Source organism: Rhyacophila brunnea, unplaced genomic scaffold, assembly GCF_057557595.1.
Source record: "Rhyacophila brunnea isolate RB1 unplaced genomic scaffold, BYU_Rbru_1.0 scaffold_14, whole genome shotgun sequence".
Lineage (NCBI taxonomy): Eukaryota > Metazoa > Arthropoda > Insecta > Trichoptera > Rhyacophilidae > Rhyacophila > Rhyacophila brunnea.
Genome location: NW_028232796.1, coordinates 32652625 through 32666817, shown reverse-complemented (window position 1 = coordinate 32666817; position 14193 = coordinate 32652625). Strand labels below are relative to the sequence as shown.

Genomic DNA, 14193 nt, shown 5'->3' with positions numbered 1-14193 from the left:
CAGAAGCATTATGATGGCAAATTTGAAATAGGAAAAACAGTAATACAAATCAGTTTTAATCCGATCACTGTCAAAGCCGAGTTAAATTCGTTAAAGCGTTATATTATGTCATGTCAGGCCATGTACAAGTTAACTTGTGCATTCTTGTAAACGTCATAACATCTGAATAAAATGTATTTAGCATATTTTCTAAACAATATTTATCATTTAGTGTGAAAATATTCACGATGAACATTTTGATTTGGTAAGTGTTCAAAAATATTTATCATTCTGTGCCTATTTCATATTTTTAAGGGTTTATTTTATTCCAAAATTAGCTGGCCTACAAGTAGTGTCTACATAGTAAAAATATTTATAAAATTTAAATTTTATAAATGTTATTTTTTAAACAAAATCAAATTATATTAGTAGTATTATAATGACAGAGGGACCGGAAAGAAATCTATTATTTCTATGCGCTGCTGTTTGAGTTCAGTTGTGACCATAAACTGCAAAGTAAGGTTCTTTTTTTGGTTTATTTGTCATGCAAATTCACTTTGAAGTGCTACAGCTAGGTGAAATGATTAACAATTGGAGAGATTCAGCCAAAAGTCGACAGATAAACAGGATTGGGGTATTTATTTATTCAGCACAGAATCCACACTATCACACTGAGTAATCGGAAGGCAGACTTCAAAATAATTAATCGACTTATCTGGTGAATTTTATAAAAGATAAATATCATGTTATCATCAAATCTACTCTTATAAGATTTGGACTAATGACGTCAATATTGATTATTAATACTTTTTATTTGCTTTATCACCATGACTGTAAATTTTACAAGATCAATGTTAAAATTACAACTGTCAAAATATTATATTAAGTGTGTATCAAAATACTATACAAAAACTATTGCAGTCTCTTGAAGTCGTTTGCAGGTGGGGGGGGGGGTCATTTTAAAATCTTAATCATTGTATAAAGTTCAAAAACATCACAATATTTTAGCATGACAAAAAAATAATTGACACGTTATTCGTAGAATTTATTTCGCCGCTTATTCAAAATTTTTACGTAGAATGGTCTGCGCCGCTTTGATCAATGGCGTCAATGTCTGAAGGTCCATGGCGGTGTCCAAGAAGGGATGCGCGAGGAGCTCCATGGCGGACGACCTTTGAGCCACGTCCACCTGCAGACAGCAGTCCAAAAAGTTTTGAAGATTGGGCGACAGATCGTTCCACCGCGCTACCTTCGGCCGGCCGACTGCGGCTATCAGATACAGAGCTCGGAGAGGCGTCTCTTTCATGTACGGCGGTTCCCCATCGATCATTTCGATAGCCATTATACCCAATGACCAAACGTCGACTTTTTTACCGTACTGTTTCCTCGTGACGACTTCGGGCGCCATCCAATACGGAGTGCCGACCATGGTCTGCCTCTTTTCGTCGCCGATAATATTAGCACAGAAACCAAAATCGGTTACTTTTACTATGCCGGTCATGCCGAGTAAAACATTATCAGATTTGATGTCACGGTGTATGGTTCCTTTCGAGTGTAAGAATTCGATCGCTAGTAATGTCTCCCTGCAGACTGCAGCGATCTGGCCTTCTTTCATAACGACCTCAGTCACGACGTCAGTCAAAGAACCTCCGTCTAAGAGCTCCATTATAACCCACAGATGGTCGTAGCTCATGTAAGCATCGAGGAAGTTGACCAAGTTCTTGTGCTGGAACTCTTTCAGCACGTTTATCTCGTTCAATATTAATTCCTTTCTGGGTTGTTTTGTTAGATCGATATCCTTAATGGCCACTCTTGTGAATTGTTTAAGATCGTTTGCAATGAAAACGGTACCTGAAAAATACAATCAAATAGTCAGTATGTGCATAGAGGATAATATTAGACAACAGATAAGAAAAAACAAACAAATGAAAAATAAAATACATTGTTATATGAATAAGGAGCCTTCTAATTTTTATATTAAGCAATCAGTTGAGATAATCCAATAGATAATACATGATGGATATGTTTGTGGATACAAAAAACTAGTTTAGTTTGGTAATTTTAATTAGATATATATGGAATGAATTGTTATAGCTCTACTAAAAGACCATTAAAGCTTGAAATACATTATCATCACGTTATGTGCTGTTACATGCTGTCTTTTCGTCATTCCGCAGAATATTTTGAATGATCACTATCTCTATAAATTAAATGATGGAGAGTGCCAACTCTGATGTATTCTTATTTTGAATTATTATTCATGGTAATTTCAATTAATTTTAACAGTTTCTACGTGTGCGTACGTTAAAATAACTTGCGATATTGCATCCATAGGTAATATTTTGAACAGAAGCCAATCTACAGACCATAGATAATAGACGTAAACAGCAGACATAGATAATAATTTAATAGAAAATCCACAAAGAAAACCACTACAAACAAGGAACGACGCGAATCAAAAATGTATAGGCCGGCAGATAATAGAAAAATATGTTCACTGACTAGTGCGGTTCATGATGCGTCCGATTTTAGTAGATTTTGCTGCCAATATTCGTTTAAAGGTCCAAAGTGTGCTACAGGATAGGAGCATTAGTCTGATAACATTTTAAATACCAAGAAAACAACATTACAATTTTTTTTTCTGTAGCGGCAGTTTACTGTGACAGCACATAATGTGATGATAATATATTTGAAGCTTAACACTACGTCGGCAGAATACAGAACTATTCAAACTATTACTTAATTTATTTTACAAAAGAGGTTTTTTTATATAGACAATTCATCTATGCATCATATCATTTATCAATTAATGATTCTATAAAAATATGATACATCCATTTATCTATACAAATAATAAATAATTGAAGTTTTAAAAAACTCCCTTGTAAAATATTGCAAATGTGAGTTAGGATAGTTCTGCATTCAGCTGACTACTAGGGAAATAACAGCTGAGAGCCGTATGCAGAGATGTAAAGGCTATGTAAGGCTAACTAATTATGAATCTTATGCATAGTAACAGCTTAGCAAAACAGTAAAATGTGCTACAATTTTTTAAATTATGATTTTTCTTAAATTTTTACAACGGTAAAAGTGTAAAAATTTACACAGTATAATTTAACGATTGCTTCACCAATGGTTAATTTGAATAAATACACGTACTGCCGATACAGTATAGTCACTTATTAGCCCACTATCAACGTAAATATTACTAAGCATAGGACTCAAAGAAGTATGACCTGTGTCAGTGATTCTCAACCTCTTTTGTTTGGTGGAACGCTTCAACCATTTTGTAAAATCTCACTGAACCCCTGCCCAGCTGGCTCAGAGATGTTAGTAATTTACAAAATGTCAGTTATCTTAAACGGATACATGTAAAAAGACAATAATCTTTAAACAATTTTATATACACGTCGGCAAACATCAATAATATTTTAGCGCTGCAGATGAAAAATTTGTCATCTCCACTGAATCTACTTCAAAAACGGTAATGCAATGTATGAATGGAATGCACATTTAATTTTATTTATTAATTGCGCACCTGTAAAATAATTAACCAACAATTTTGAAAAAAGAATTTATTGCCAACACTACGCGAAATACGCATATTTCCAGATTGTAAAAAACCAATGGACAATGTAACGTACGATAGCAAATAGTACAGCAGTACATTAATACTGTGGTGTAACTGTAATGTTAGCAAACATATGTTAATCGCTTTCACAAAAAGGGACCAACAAAAGTTATTCTTTACACAAGAAGGCTATCGACGATAGTTTATTACATTTATGTACTGAGGTGCAAATTGTTACAATAAGTTAACTGTCTAAACCAGTAGTTCTCAAACTGAGAGGCCGTGGAGCTTCCTGCCAGGGAGTGATCACTGGACGATACCTGAGGCAAATCAGTCAAAACCATGAGGTCGAATTTTCAAACGATCAAAATACTTTATCCGATATGGATAAGAATAGTAGAACTTAGTAATGAACTTCGCCTCTTTCTTCCCACTTGAAAAACGGATGTGTTTTCCTTCATATTTGGCGGATTAGTAAGTGAATTGAATCTTTCTCTTCAGGGAAAATGATACACCCCTGTTACAGGCGGGCTTCTCCCGGTGTAAAATAATCATTTAGTAGTCATAAGTCGAAACGTAACCCTGACCTCTAGAAACGGCTTCATAAAACATCTAATCTGATTCCTTGCTCAACTACGTAAGTTTTTTTTTTTTATTCATGAGTAAAGGTCTTTGTCCGGTGCGTGAAAATCACTTACTGGACGGAGGTGTAATTAAGATAGATTTTAAAGTATAAATGATGATGGATGAAAGAGATAATTTTAAGACTAAATATAAGTATTCAAATATAATAAATTTTGCCGCACATGGCGGCAACGTTAAAATCTCCGCGCGCCTGCGCCGAGGTGGTCCTCGTGATTCGTCAAATGAAAAGGATAACGCGATAAAATTTGGCCAATCACGAGAGTCCTTTTTGCTGGTCGGCGTGGGTACGGGAAATTTAAAAAGAAAAAAAGAAAGTTAGTAAGCGTCCCTTTTCCAACATGTACGGACCTACGAAACTTATTGTAAAAACAAAATATATAAACCTGTAAAGAAAATTTAAAATATAAGATAATACCAAGTTACGCACGAGACAGACGTGGTTTCATTTAATTTCTCTTCAATTTAAAAAAATATCTTATTTTGTGAATCCGAGGTTCGATGGGCACCTGAGCTAGCCGCTGGAACCCCGGACATCTCAAAAAGATATCAACATTTTAATTCTGAATATCAATTTTCAAGCTTTTTAAAAAAACTTTCTTCGTGGTCAAAAAGTATTAATCTCAAGGATGCACTGATATGTTTTCATGCTTGAATGAGAGTGTCTTACCACCAATAAAATATCACTCTCGACTTCAATTAAAAGTGTTATACTTGATCACATTGTCGAATCACAACGATTTTTCAAGATATTATATTTCCCAAACTTAAATGAATACCAAAAGTAGAATTGCATAAGAACACTATTTGCTAAATCCTTAAAAGATTATCATATTATGTGGGCAGCTTACGAAGAATTGGTTGATATTAGATCAGATAATTCCCTTGAAGTTGAATTTAATGAAAAAAGTCCTGCAGAATTTTGAATAAGGTGACAGCAAGAATATCCGTCAATCGCAAAAGCAGCATTGTTAATCATAATTCCTTTTGCGACAACATGCCTACCTACGCGAAACAGCACTTTCATCATTAGTGGTAATAAAAAATTAACACAGGTCGTGTCTTTAAGCGGAGACTTTGGAGCAAACCCTGCGAATTAGCATTTCAAACATTGTACCGGATATTGATTTAATATTAAGTAAAAATATGCAATCACCCCCTCTCATTTAATTGTTTTTGTAGGCTAACTGTAATAAATTTAAGTTAATTTTTGCTTTAAAAACAAGTACTTAAATGAAATGTTCTATTATTTAAAAATAATGTAGGTACAAATAATAATAATTAATGTTAAATAAAGTACTATAATAGTACAACGCAGATGTGCACTTATGCTGACGACATAGTAATTACAAGCAGATCCAAACAGAGGATGATCGACTATGTTGGCAGTATGAAAATAAAAGCAGAAAACGCTGGGCTGTAAATAAACCAGTCAAAAACTAAGTATATGGTCAGCACACATGATTAGGTACCGCTGTAGAATATAGACATAGGACAGCATGCATATGAAGGGGTGGACAAGTTCACGTATCTCAGATCCAGCCTAATACCCAAAATAAGACAGCAGAGATAAAAATCCGCCTTATCTTCGACAATAAATGCTGGCATGCCTGCAAGCGACTGGTGGTCGAAAATTCTAGGCCAAAGAAGTAAACTTCTAATATATAAAACAATTATAAGGCCAGTGCTCACTTATGGCTGTGAGACTTGGTGTTTAACTCAAAACGAGGAAAATAAATTAGCTGTCTTCGAGTGCAAAATACTCCGAAAAATGTTTGGACCCACGTTGGAAAATGGGAACTACAGAATAAAAATGAACCATGAGTTGGAAGAGCTGATTGAACAAGAAACAATCATAAGATACTGTAAATCCCAAAGACTACGATGGGCGGACATGTGGAGAGAATGCCTGAAGTTAGAGCGCCAAGGATCATGACGAAGTGGCTACCCCAACAGAAGAGACCCAGAGGCCGACCAAGAAGGAGATGGACTGACGCCGTAGAAGAAGACTGGCTTCATATAGGAAGACCCGGTAACTGGAGAAGTGTGGTGAGAGACCGGAGTGAGTGGAGAGTGGTTGTGGAGGAGGCCAAATCCCACCCCGGGATGTAGCGCCGTGAAAGAAAAAGAAGTTAAATAAAGTAGTGTTGGTCACTAAAGATTAAAAATTTTGGGGGGGGAGCCTTGGATTTATTTTTTCTGATTTAGGGGGCCGTGGTTTGAAAAAGTTTGCGAAATACTGGTCTAAACTGTCAAAAAGTGCTATGATTTAAGAGCCCCTCTCTTGGCTGTGTTAACTTTTAGAGCAAAATAGACAGTTTTGACAGTTAACTTATTGTAAAAATTATACATATGTACATAATATTATGATGTATAATACATAAATATGATAAAGTGATGATATTTATCACTTTATCCGTTGATAGAAGCCTTGTGTATAGAAAGACCCACAGAGCCGTAGTAGGCGACGGTGTGCATTATTAACAATCTAGGTTTTTAATTTTAATATTACATTCTTCGCAGCTACAAAAATTCTCATCCCACGTAAAACTCTCGTTGTCAGGCTGAATTTAAAAAAATAGGGTACCATTACACCACAAGGTTTCAAGTTGTACTTTTTTCGGAACCTGAAATTGTCGCAGAACCCTTGTTGGAAATCACTGACCTATGGTAAAAAAAAATATTAACTTGGATATGTGCATGCAATTTAGGTACAAGTGAAATCCAGCATTACTTGTATTTTCAAAATTACTGATCACAACACTGATGAGAACACAAATTATTGATTGTCGCATTAAACCTTATGTAAAATCCCTTAAATGTTTTAGGTGGTAATTTTTTCAGAACCTTTTACGAATTTTCATGAAACGCTGGTTGGGAATCACTCAGCTAAGCAAAAAAAAATATTAGCTGGGATGGAAGCATGTACGCATACTTGTAATTTCAAAATTAGCTGATGACCACAAGATCATTGATTAAATGCATTATTAAAAACAAACAGCACACAGTTTTGAAATGCGGCCTATCTTGTAATGGTTGCCAGTGACGAAGGGTGGGGGTAGGCTGTTAAGATCCAACATAAATAGCGCACACTAAACTTTGTCAGTCGAACTTATTTGTTTTCATTGAACTAAAAATACAATTTGCAGATGGTGAGGGTTAGTTTTTAAAATTCAATTAAACAATGCCTAACCCAAACCATAATAGTTTAGGTATGCTATGGGTGATTCGACAAAAATAGTGCACATTTTTCAGTCTACATATTTATTTTTGTTGAATTAAGAATACATATTATTAAGTATTACAGATGGTTATGCGTTAGTGAATTGATAAAAAATATTCTCCTATCTATAAAATATCTAAAACTATGTATGGTTCAATGGCATAATTTTAGATATTTTATAGATAAACGAACATATTTTGACTTATCTACTAAGGCTCGGATTAGGCAGGGTTTAATTAAATTTTAAAAACAAACAAACACTATTTACACATTGTAGTCTTAGTTCAATGAAAACAAATACGTTTGACTGACAAAGTTTAGTGTGCACTATTTATGTCGGATCCTAACTGCCTACATCCACCCTTCGCCACCGGTGGTTACAAGTAGTAGAATACGATTTATTAAAAATGCGTTAAATGAATGTAAAATCGAACACGATACATATTATATACATTACGTACATACATTCATATTGATTTCTATCGCGTATAATTACATAATCGCTTGAGCGAACATCTTCTTCTGTCAGTTTGTTTTCCTTTGCAAATGACGTTGTTTTAATAGCATTAGGATGGTCATCACACCGGTAACACTTCAGTGTTTTCATATCTTCCAAAGGGAATAATAAACTAAGTTATTAAAAATAACTTGTACTTGATATGAAGTAAATAAAAAACAAACAAACAAACAAATATAGAATACTGAAATGTCATTTGACATTTCATTTTGATTTCCATAGTAACGCACGTATATATTAATAATTTAGTTGCTAGGACCACCCCCTCTTTCTTTAGTCTTTTACTTTTTACAGATTTTTCTGAAATAACTTTCCATACAAAACAGAATTAACTGAAAATGAATTCAATTCTGCTTAAAGATGGCTAAAATTGTTAAAAGAATGCATTGGCATCGTGTTCTGATATATTATAAAAGTTTCAAATGTCTAGCTAGTCGGGAAGTTAGTTAAAAATCGATTCCAAGATTTGTACTGGACAAACAATCACCGGACAAACAAGAATACGAGCTAATAAAAATAATGTAATAAATTGTAAGTGTAGAAGTGAAATTTCTTTAAAGGCGGTGACATATCTTTTCCTTGATTTTGATAAGTAGGAAAACTGCACAAGATAAATTTAATACAAACAATTCCGCTTAATCGGGCCACTGGTTAATTGGGCCAGCCGCTTATTTGGGCCAAATCTCAAGGAGTGGAAACCAAGCCAAGGAATCAACAGTAATTTAGATACAACATTCCTTTTAATTGGGACAGTAGATTTAAAATCTGTTATATAAGATTGTTTATTAAAAAATAGACCTAAACATATAAACACCTCCGATTTCAATATTTATTCGTAGTTCACAGAGATTGATCAACAATAAAAGAGAATACTTCCAAACGGTACACGGAAATAGATTAACAAGATAAGATGGCTCACTCGGCCCAATGAACAGATGAACTTGCCAAAGGATTAGTTTACTTCAGGTGTGTATCGCATTTGACAACTAGATAACTACACTTAGCACTAGAAATGGATCTCAATAGTGTAAGGACGTGTATAATCAAAAGAATGAAATTTCATTTCGAAACTTTAAATAATTTAATGGTTAAGTTATCAGTGATATTTGAATATAAAATTTTAAAAACAAAATAATAAGTACCAATTTTATTATATTGACGATTAATTGGTTTACGTCTACTAGTTGTGAAGGGTGGAGGTAGGCTGTTAAGATCCGACATAAATAGTGCACACTAAACTTTGTCAGTCATACGTATTTGTTTTCATTGAACTAAGACTACAAATTGGTTAGTTTTTAAAATTCAATTAAACCCTCCGTAAGCCAAGCCATAGTAGATAATATTTATCATAGGTTACTTTGGGCAGGGTTAAAGAATTAAAAAAAACTAACCAACACCGTTTATAATATGTATTCATAATTCAACGAAAACAAATAAGTATGATTGAAAAAGACGTCATCACTACTTTTGTCAGATCGCCCATAGTAAGTATACCTAAACTATCATTGTTTGGTTTAGGCAGAATTCAATTGAATTTTAAAAACTAACCAGCACCATCTGCAATTTGTATTATTAGTTCTATGAAAACAAATAAGTATGACAGAAAAAGTTTAGTGTGCACTGTTTATGTCAGAACAGACTACTTCCACCCCCCACCACTGGCGTTTACAATAATACTTCTTGGGGGTGGTCTGTAAATGAAGCACAAGATTTTCTGTATTTTTCACACTGTCAAATCAGTTTACCCTTCTGTCTAAATAATGACACCTTTCAATCGTCAATTTCAATTTAATGTTTATTTTTTGACGGAATATTTAATTCTCCGAGAAAAATGAGTTCACATTATCTTGGTTTTATGATGTCACATTATCAACAATTAATTAGTGAGGTCGGTGAGCTTGTTGTCCACCATGCTATTTCTCAAATCTTGGAATCAAACTTCACAGCTATTCTCATTCGCCGTTGAGTTTTAAGCAATATTTGTTCTTTATAACAGCCACAAGTTGTCACAAATGGATATGGATTTAAAGAACTTTAGCACTCAACAAAAAATATTCATCTTATATGTATCATATTTTTAAATTCTGTTTCTAGCACTGTTGTAAGACTTTAAGCCTGCTGATGTGAAGTTAGATGGTGATTGGGAACTGGATCCATCTGTACATCTCCATATTACCTTCTTGAAAGTATTTTTGAACTGAGATAGCTGATTTTAAAAATATTTTCATATATCTAGAGAAAAAATAATTTCATTGGAAGTCACAAACTGCTGCAATAAAGAGATACATTTTCTTCCGGCATTGTCATTCACTATGGAACGGCAGCGACTGCGCTGGATTGGCCACATGCATAGAATGTCAGAGGAGTTACAACCAAGGTGGGTAAGACCTCGAAGGCCGTAACTGAGATGGCTGGACTACACCACATGAGGTTTAAGAATGCTTGGCTAAAGCAACTGGAGAGTGTCGGTGATGGATGAAGTTTTTGAAGGAGGCCAAGACGCGCAAAGGGTTGTATTACTATAAATTAAACTTATACCCAAACTATGTTCTGCGAAATGTGAATTGGTATTCCGCAATTTTATCAGAAGAGTACCCCCCCAGTGTGTCAAAACAAGCTATTATTGTTTTACGTCCGTTTACTACAATATATTTATGCTAAGTATGATTTTCTTATTATGCTGCAGCAAAGTCCAAGTCCAGGAACAGGCTCGACGGCACACCAGATATAAGAATTTAACTTTCTAATATTGTGCCTGATATTAAGAGGATATGCAATTCAAGGACCCAGAATCATAGATGTCATTAAGAACTTAATTCACTTATATTTTTATGTGTTGTTTTCAAAATAATTATTGATTATGTATTATTTACCTATCCTATAAAATAAACAAGGTGTTCTGATAAAATTTCAGCATTTGCGAAGTGTTCCACCGCAGAAAAAGTTTGGTAAACCCTGCAGTGTTTGTCATTAATTTTTCTTTTCAATAGTAATATTATTCTTTTTTCACCAACTTCGAAATGTGAATGTTAGTCAAAGATTTCGCATGGTTTGTTCATGTCTTCAATAAGGAAGGAACAGTATGCTGCATTGAATTTGTTTAATGCCTGGAAGTAAACAGCCAGGTACCTACCAAAGAATACAGATTTATCACTGACTGTGTTGTCTTCGATAAGAAAGGAGCAGTATGCTGTATTGAATTTGTTTTAACGACTGATGAAACCAACTACCAAAGCCTACAGATTTTTCAGTGTGGCCGTGTATCTACTCAATGAATTGAAATGGAATAATTCAATTATCAAATTCTTTTGGAATTAGCTGTAGGGCACTGAGGTGTACACCTTGAAAACCTCTGTAATAATATAAGAGTAGTGGGTAATAATAGTGTAGTCATACTTAACAATCACATTAATAACAGTTATTTGATCACGGTTACATGGTAACTGGGGAAAAAAATGGCCCCTTTATCTTAACATAAGAGTGACAAAAATATATTTTATAGAATAATAAAAATAATATGTACCAAAGTATGTATAATATAATACCATGTTCAGAGTTTACTGTGTTTTCTTAATCTTCAGATTATAAAAAAATCATCGATATTACTTAAATAAGTATTTGTTAATTTTGATGTCATGTATACAGATGCTTGTGCAAACATTAGTGCTCTCCATATTATTATATGGTGTCGAGTCAAGGATGGACCCTGAAGGCAAGGGAGCAGAAGGCAATTGATGTCTTTGAGATATACCACTTATTCCGCCTTGAGAGAAGCAAAAGATTGATAGGGATGGAAAGTCTCAGTCACTCAAAGGATGACAATATTGAAAGGTGGTTACGATCCTCAACCATCAGGGTATGACTAAGAGGAGAGTATATACTTAGTGCAAATTTCGTCATAGCAGGAGATGATGGAGATGTTGCCAAACCCTACTTATCAGGAAGTAAGGCACGGGCAATTTTCGTGCCTACGTCGATTTAGCTTTGGCGACCACATTTCACCATCGCCTATACAAACTATGCCTCCAAACCTTATTTATCGGAAGTCAGTACATTGCAGTAGCCTTTGTAGCAAGTGTTATCACGTCCTAGGAGTATTATTTTATCATCAACAGGCCATTTATCAAGTTTTTTTTGACAATATGGAGTACCTACCTACTTTATATTTACAAAAGGTAAAAACCAGTATATATCATAACCCCACAATGAGTGAGTGGCTTACGCGTCGGCTTATAATGTTGTGGGTTCCAGTTCGAATTCTGAACATGGAAAATATGCATATTGTTTTCGGGGTCAGACAGAGTATGGGCCTAATAGGTTGAACAATGGCTAACATTCATTTTTCATAAAAACATAAATATGTTAATACAAACTTCCACACCGTGGACGTCCATATGTTCTATTAGGATCAGACATGGTCAAAAAAAAATGTTAGGTTGGTACTGCAAGTGTCAAGAAACCGGATTATGAAGTCGGTAAATGTGCCGCAGAGGTGGACATGAGATTTTACTACATTCTTTTTAGACCAAACCAAACCTAACCTAATCTAACCTACCCCAACCTATATTACCTCATATAATCTTAGTTTGTGATAATGGTGTATTTAATGTATGAAAATTTCAAATTTTCAATTAATGGTTATTGGATCGAAAAGCCGATGTGTCGACAGAAAAAGGTATTTATTATAATTGTCTACATGGAATAAACTGTTTTCGTAAAAAAAAATTATAAAAGCTAGTGTCCACCTCTGAGGCACAATTACCATGAAGTCATACATTGAATGTCTTTCTACAATCAATTGAACATATGTATTTATAACATTAAAAACTGAGGAAAATTGTTATACCTGAGGCTCCAGCGCCAACGTCCTTCACTCTTTCAAATCTGGAATGAGGATCATCTTTATTGCAGATCTTTCTCAACTCTGTGTAAATCTGATTATCATTAAGCGAGGAATTATAAATTTCCTTCTTCCTAAGAATAGGACTCTCCACCGGATCTACTCCGACCTGCGTCAAGTCTTCTACTACGGCGGCCTTGTCAACACTTGAAAGGAGAGGTGGTTTGATTGTAGGTTTCTTCGGAGGTTTCGCTGGCATGGTTTGTCTAACAGGTAAATCCGTCGCATGTTGAACATCTTCTTCACTACTTTGACTGATGGAAACATCAGAATCTTGACTTCGGTGCGACTTCTTGTTAAGTAGTTTGTCGATTTCTAACGACTCTTCAGTGATAGCTTCTTCCGTCAGTAAGGTTTTAAATGGTTCTATTTGTTCTTTTTTCTTAATGGAGTAATTGTAAAATTTGACAGCTTGATACGCCGCATTAGGGTTTTCATTTTGTTCAGCCTGCGTTATCTGCGTGTTCATCAGCCGTATCCAAGAAGACGGGAGGCCTTCCAGGTTTCCCGTAACCGTATTGTGGCTGACATGAATATGCTGCTGTACATTTGTCGGTAAGCCGATTTCTGAAGCTCTTTCATTTTTGTTGGGTCGTTTCGTGAACAGTTTGGAAAGACTGTGGGTTATTCCGTTTAAACTCATTTTCGGTCGAGTTTTTATCTCACAGCACGGTCATAACTATTTTTAATTATTCAAAGCACTACCCCGCACGTCAGGCACGCGAAAACTAACATAGAGACACTTAACACTATTGTGTTTATCAATAAGGAGTGGCCCCAAATCTGGATATTCGTCTGACAGCTAAATGATTGGGATTTGTCGTGATCCCGAAAATGCAGTTGCCTGCTACATCGATCATTTATTTAGATTTAGCATCACTATAAACAGATGGCATTACGTCAATTCTTTTGGTTTGAATCTGCACTAAAATATGCACGTGTGATATTTATTTTCCACAAAAGACACGAAAGTAGCAGCGAATTTATACAAACTATATTTCAAATATTTTAAAAATTCACAAATACGACGCAACACACTGCGTAAACTAAGAAAACCTGAAGAGAACCTCACCCGACTCGACTAGAATGTAAATAAAATTTCATTTCCAATGAGTAACATCGAGTGACTAATGTTTTCATGTTTTCCACGAAATGTAACATAGCTCACTATGAGGGCCCGCTGAGTATATTCTGGCGCCGAATCGTTTGATAGGTATGAAATGAATATAAAATGATGTCGACTGCATAAACAGATTTCACAATTTTATTATGATTGTATAACAATAAATTGAATTTCGGAATTTCTTGAAAAACGCAGTGACCTTCAGTCTACCTATTACATAATAATAACGATAGAATAC

At 34.7% G+C, this 14193-nt stretch overlaps 1 protein-coding gene across 1 annotated transcript; it reads right to left on the bottom strand.

Annotated features, from left to right (window-relative positions):
- Positions 1-386: 386 nt before the first annotated feature.
- Pak3 (p21 (RAC1) activated kinase 3) lies at positions 387-13934 on the bottom strand. Its single transcript, XM_085942203.1, has 2 exons — positions 12779-13934; positions 387-1830 (listed from the first exon to the last, which is right to left on the bottom strand). Exons 1-2 carry the CDS (start codon positions 13473-13475, stop codon positions 1037-1039), a joined length of 1491 nt encoding a protein of 496 aa, XP_085798329.1. The 5' UTR covers positions 13476-13934; the 3' UTR covers positions 387-1036.
- Between the last annotated feature and the right edge of the window lie 259 nt (positions 13935-14193).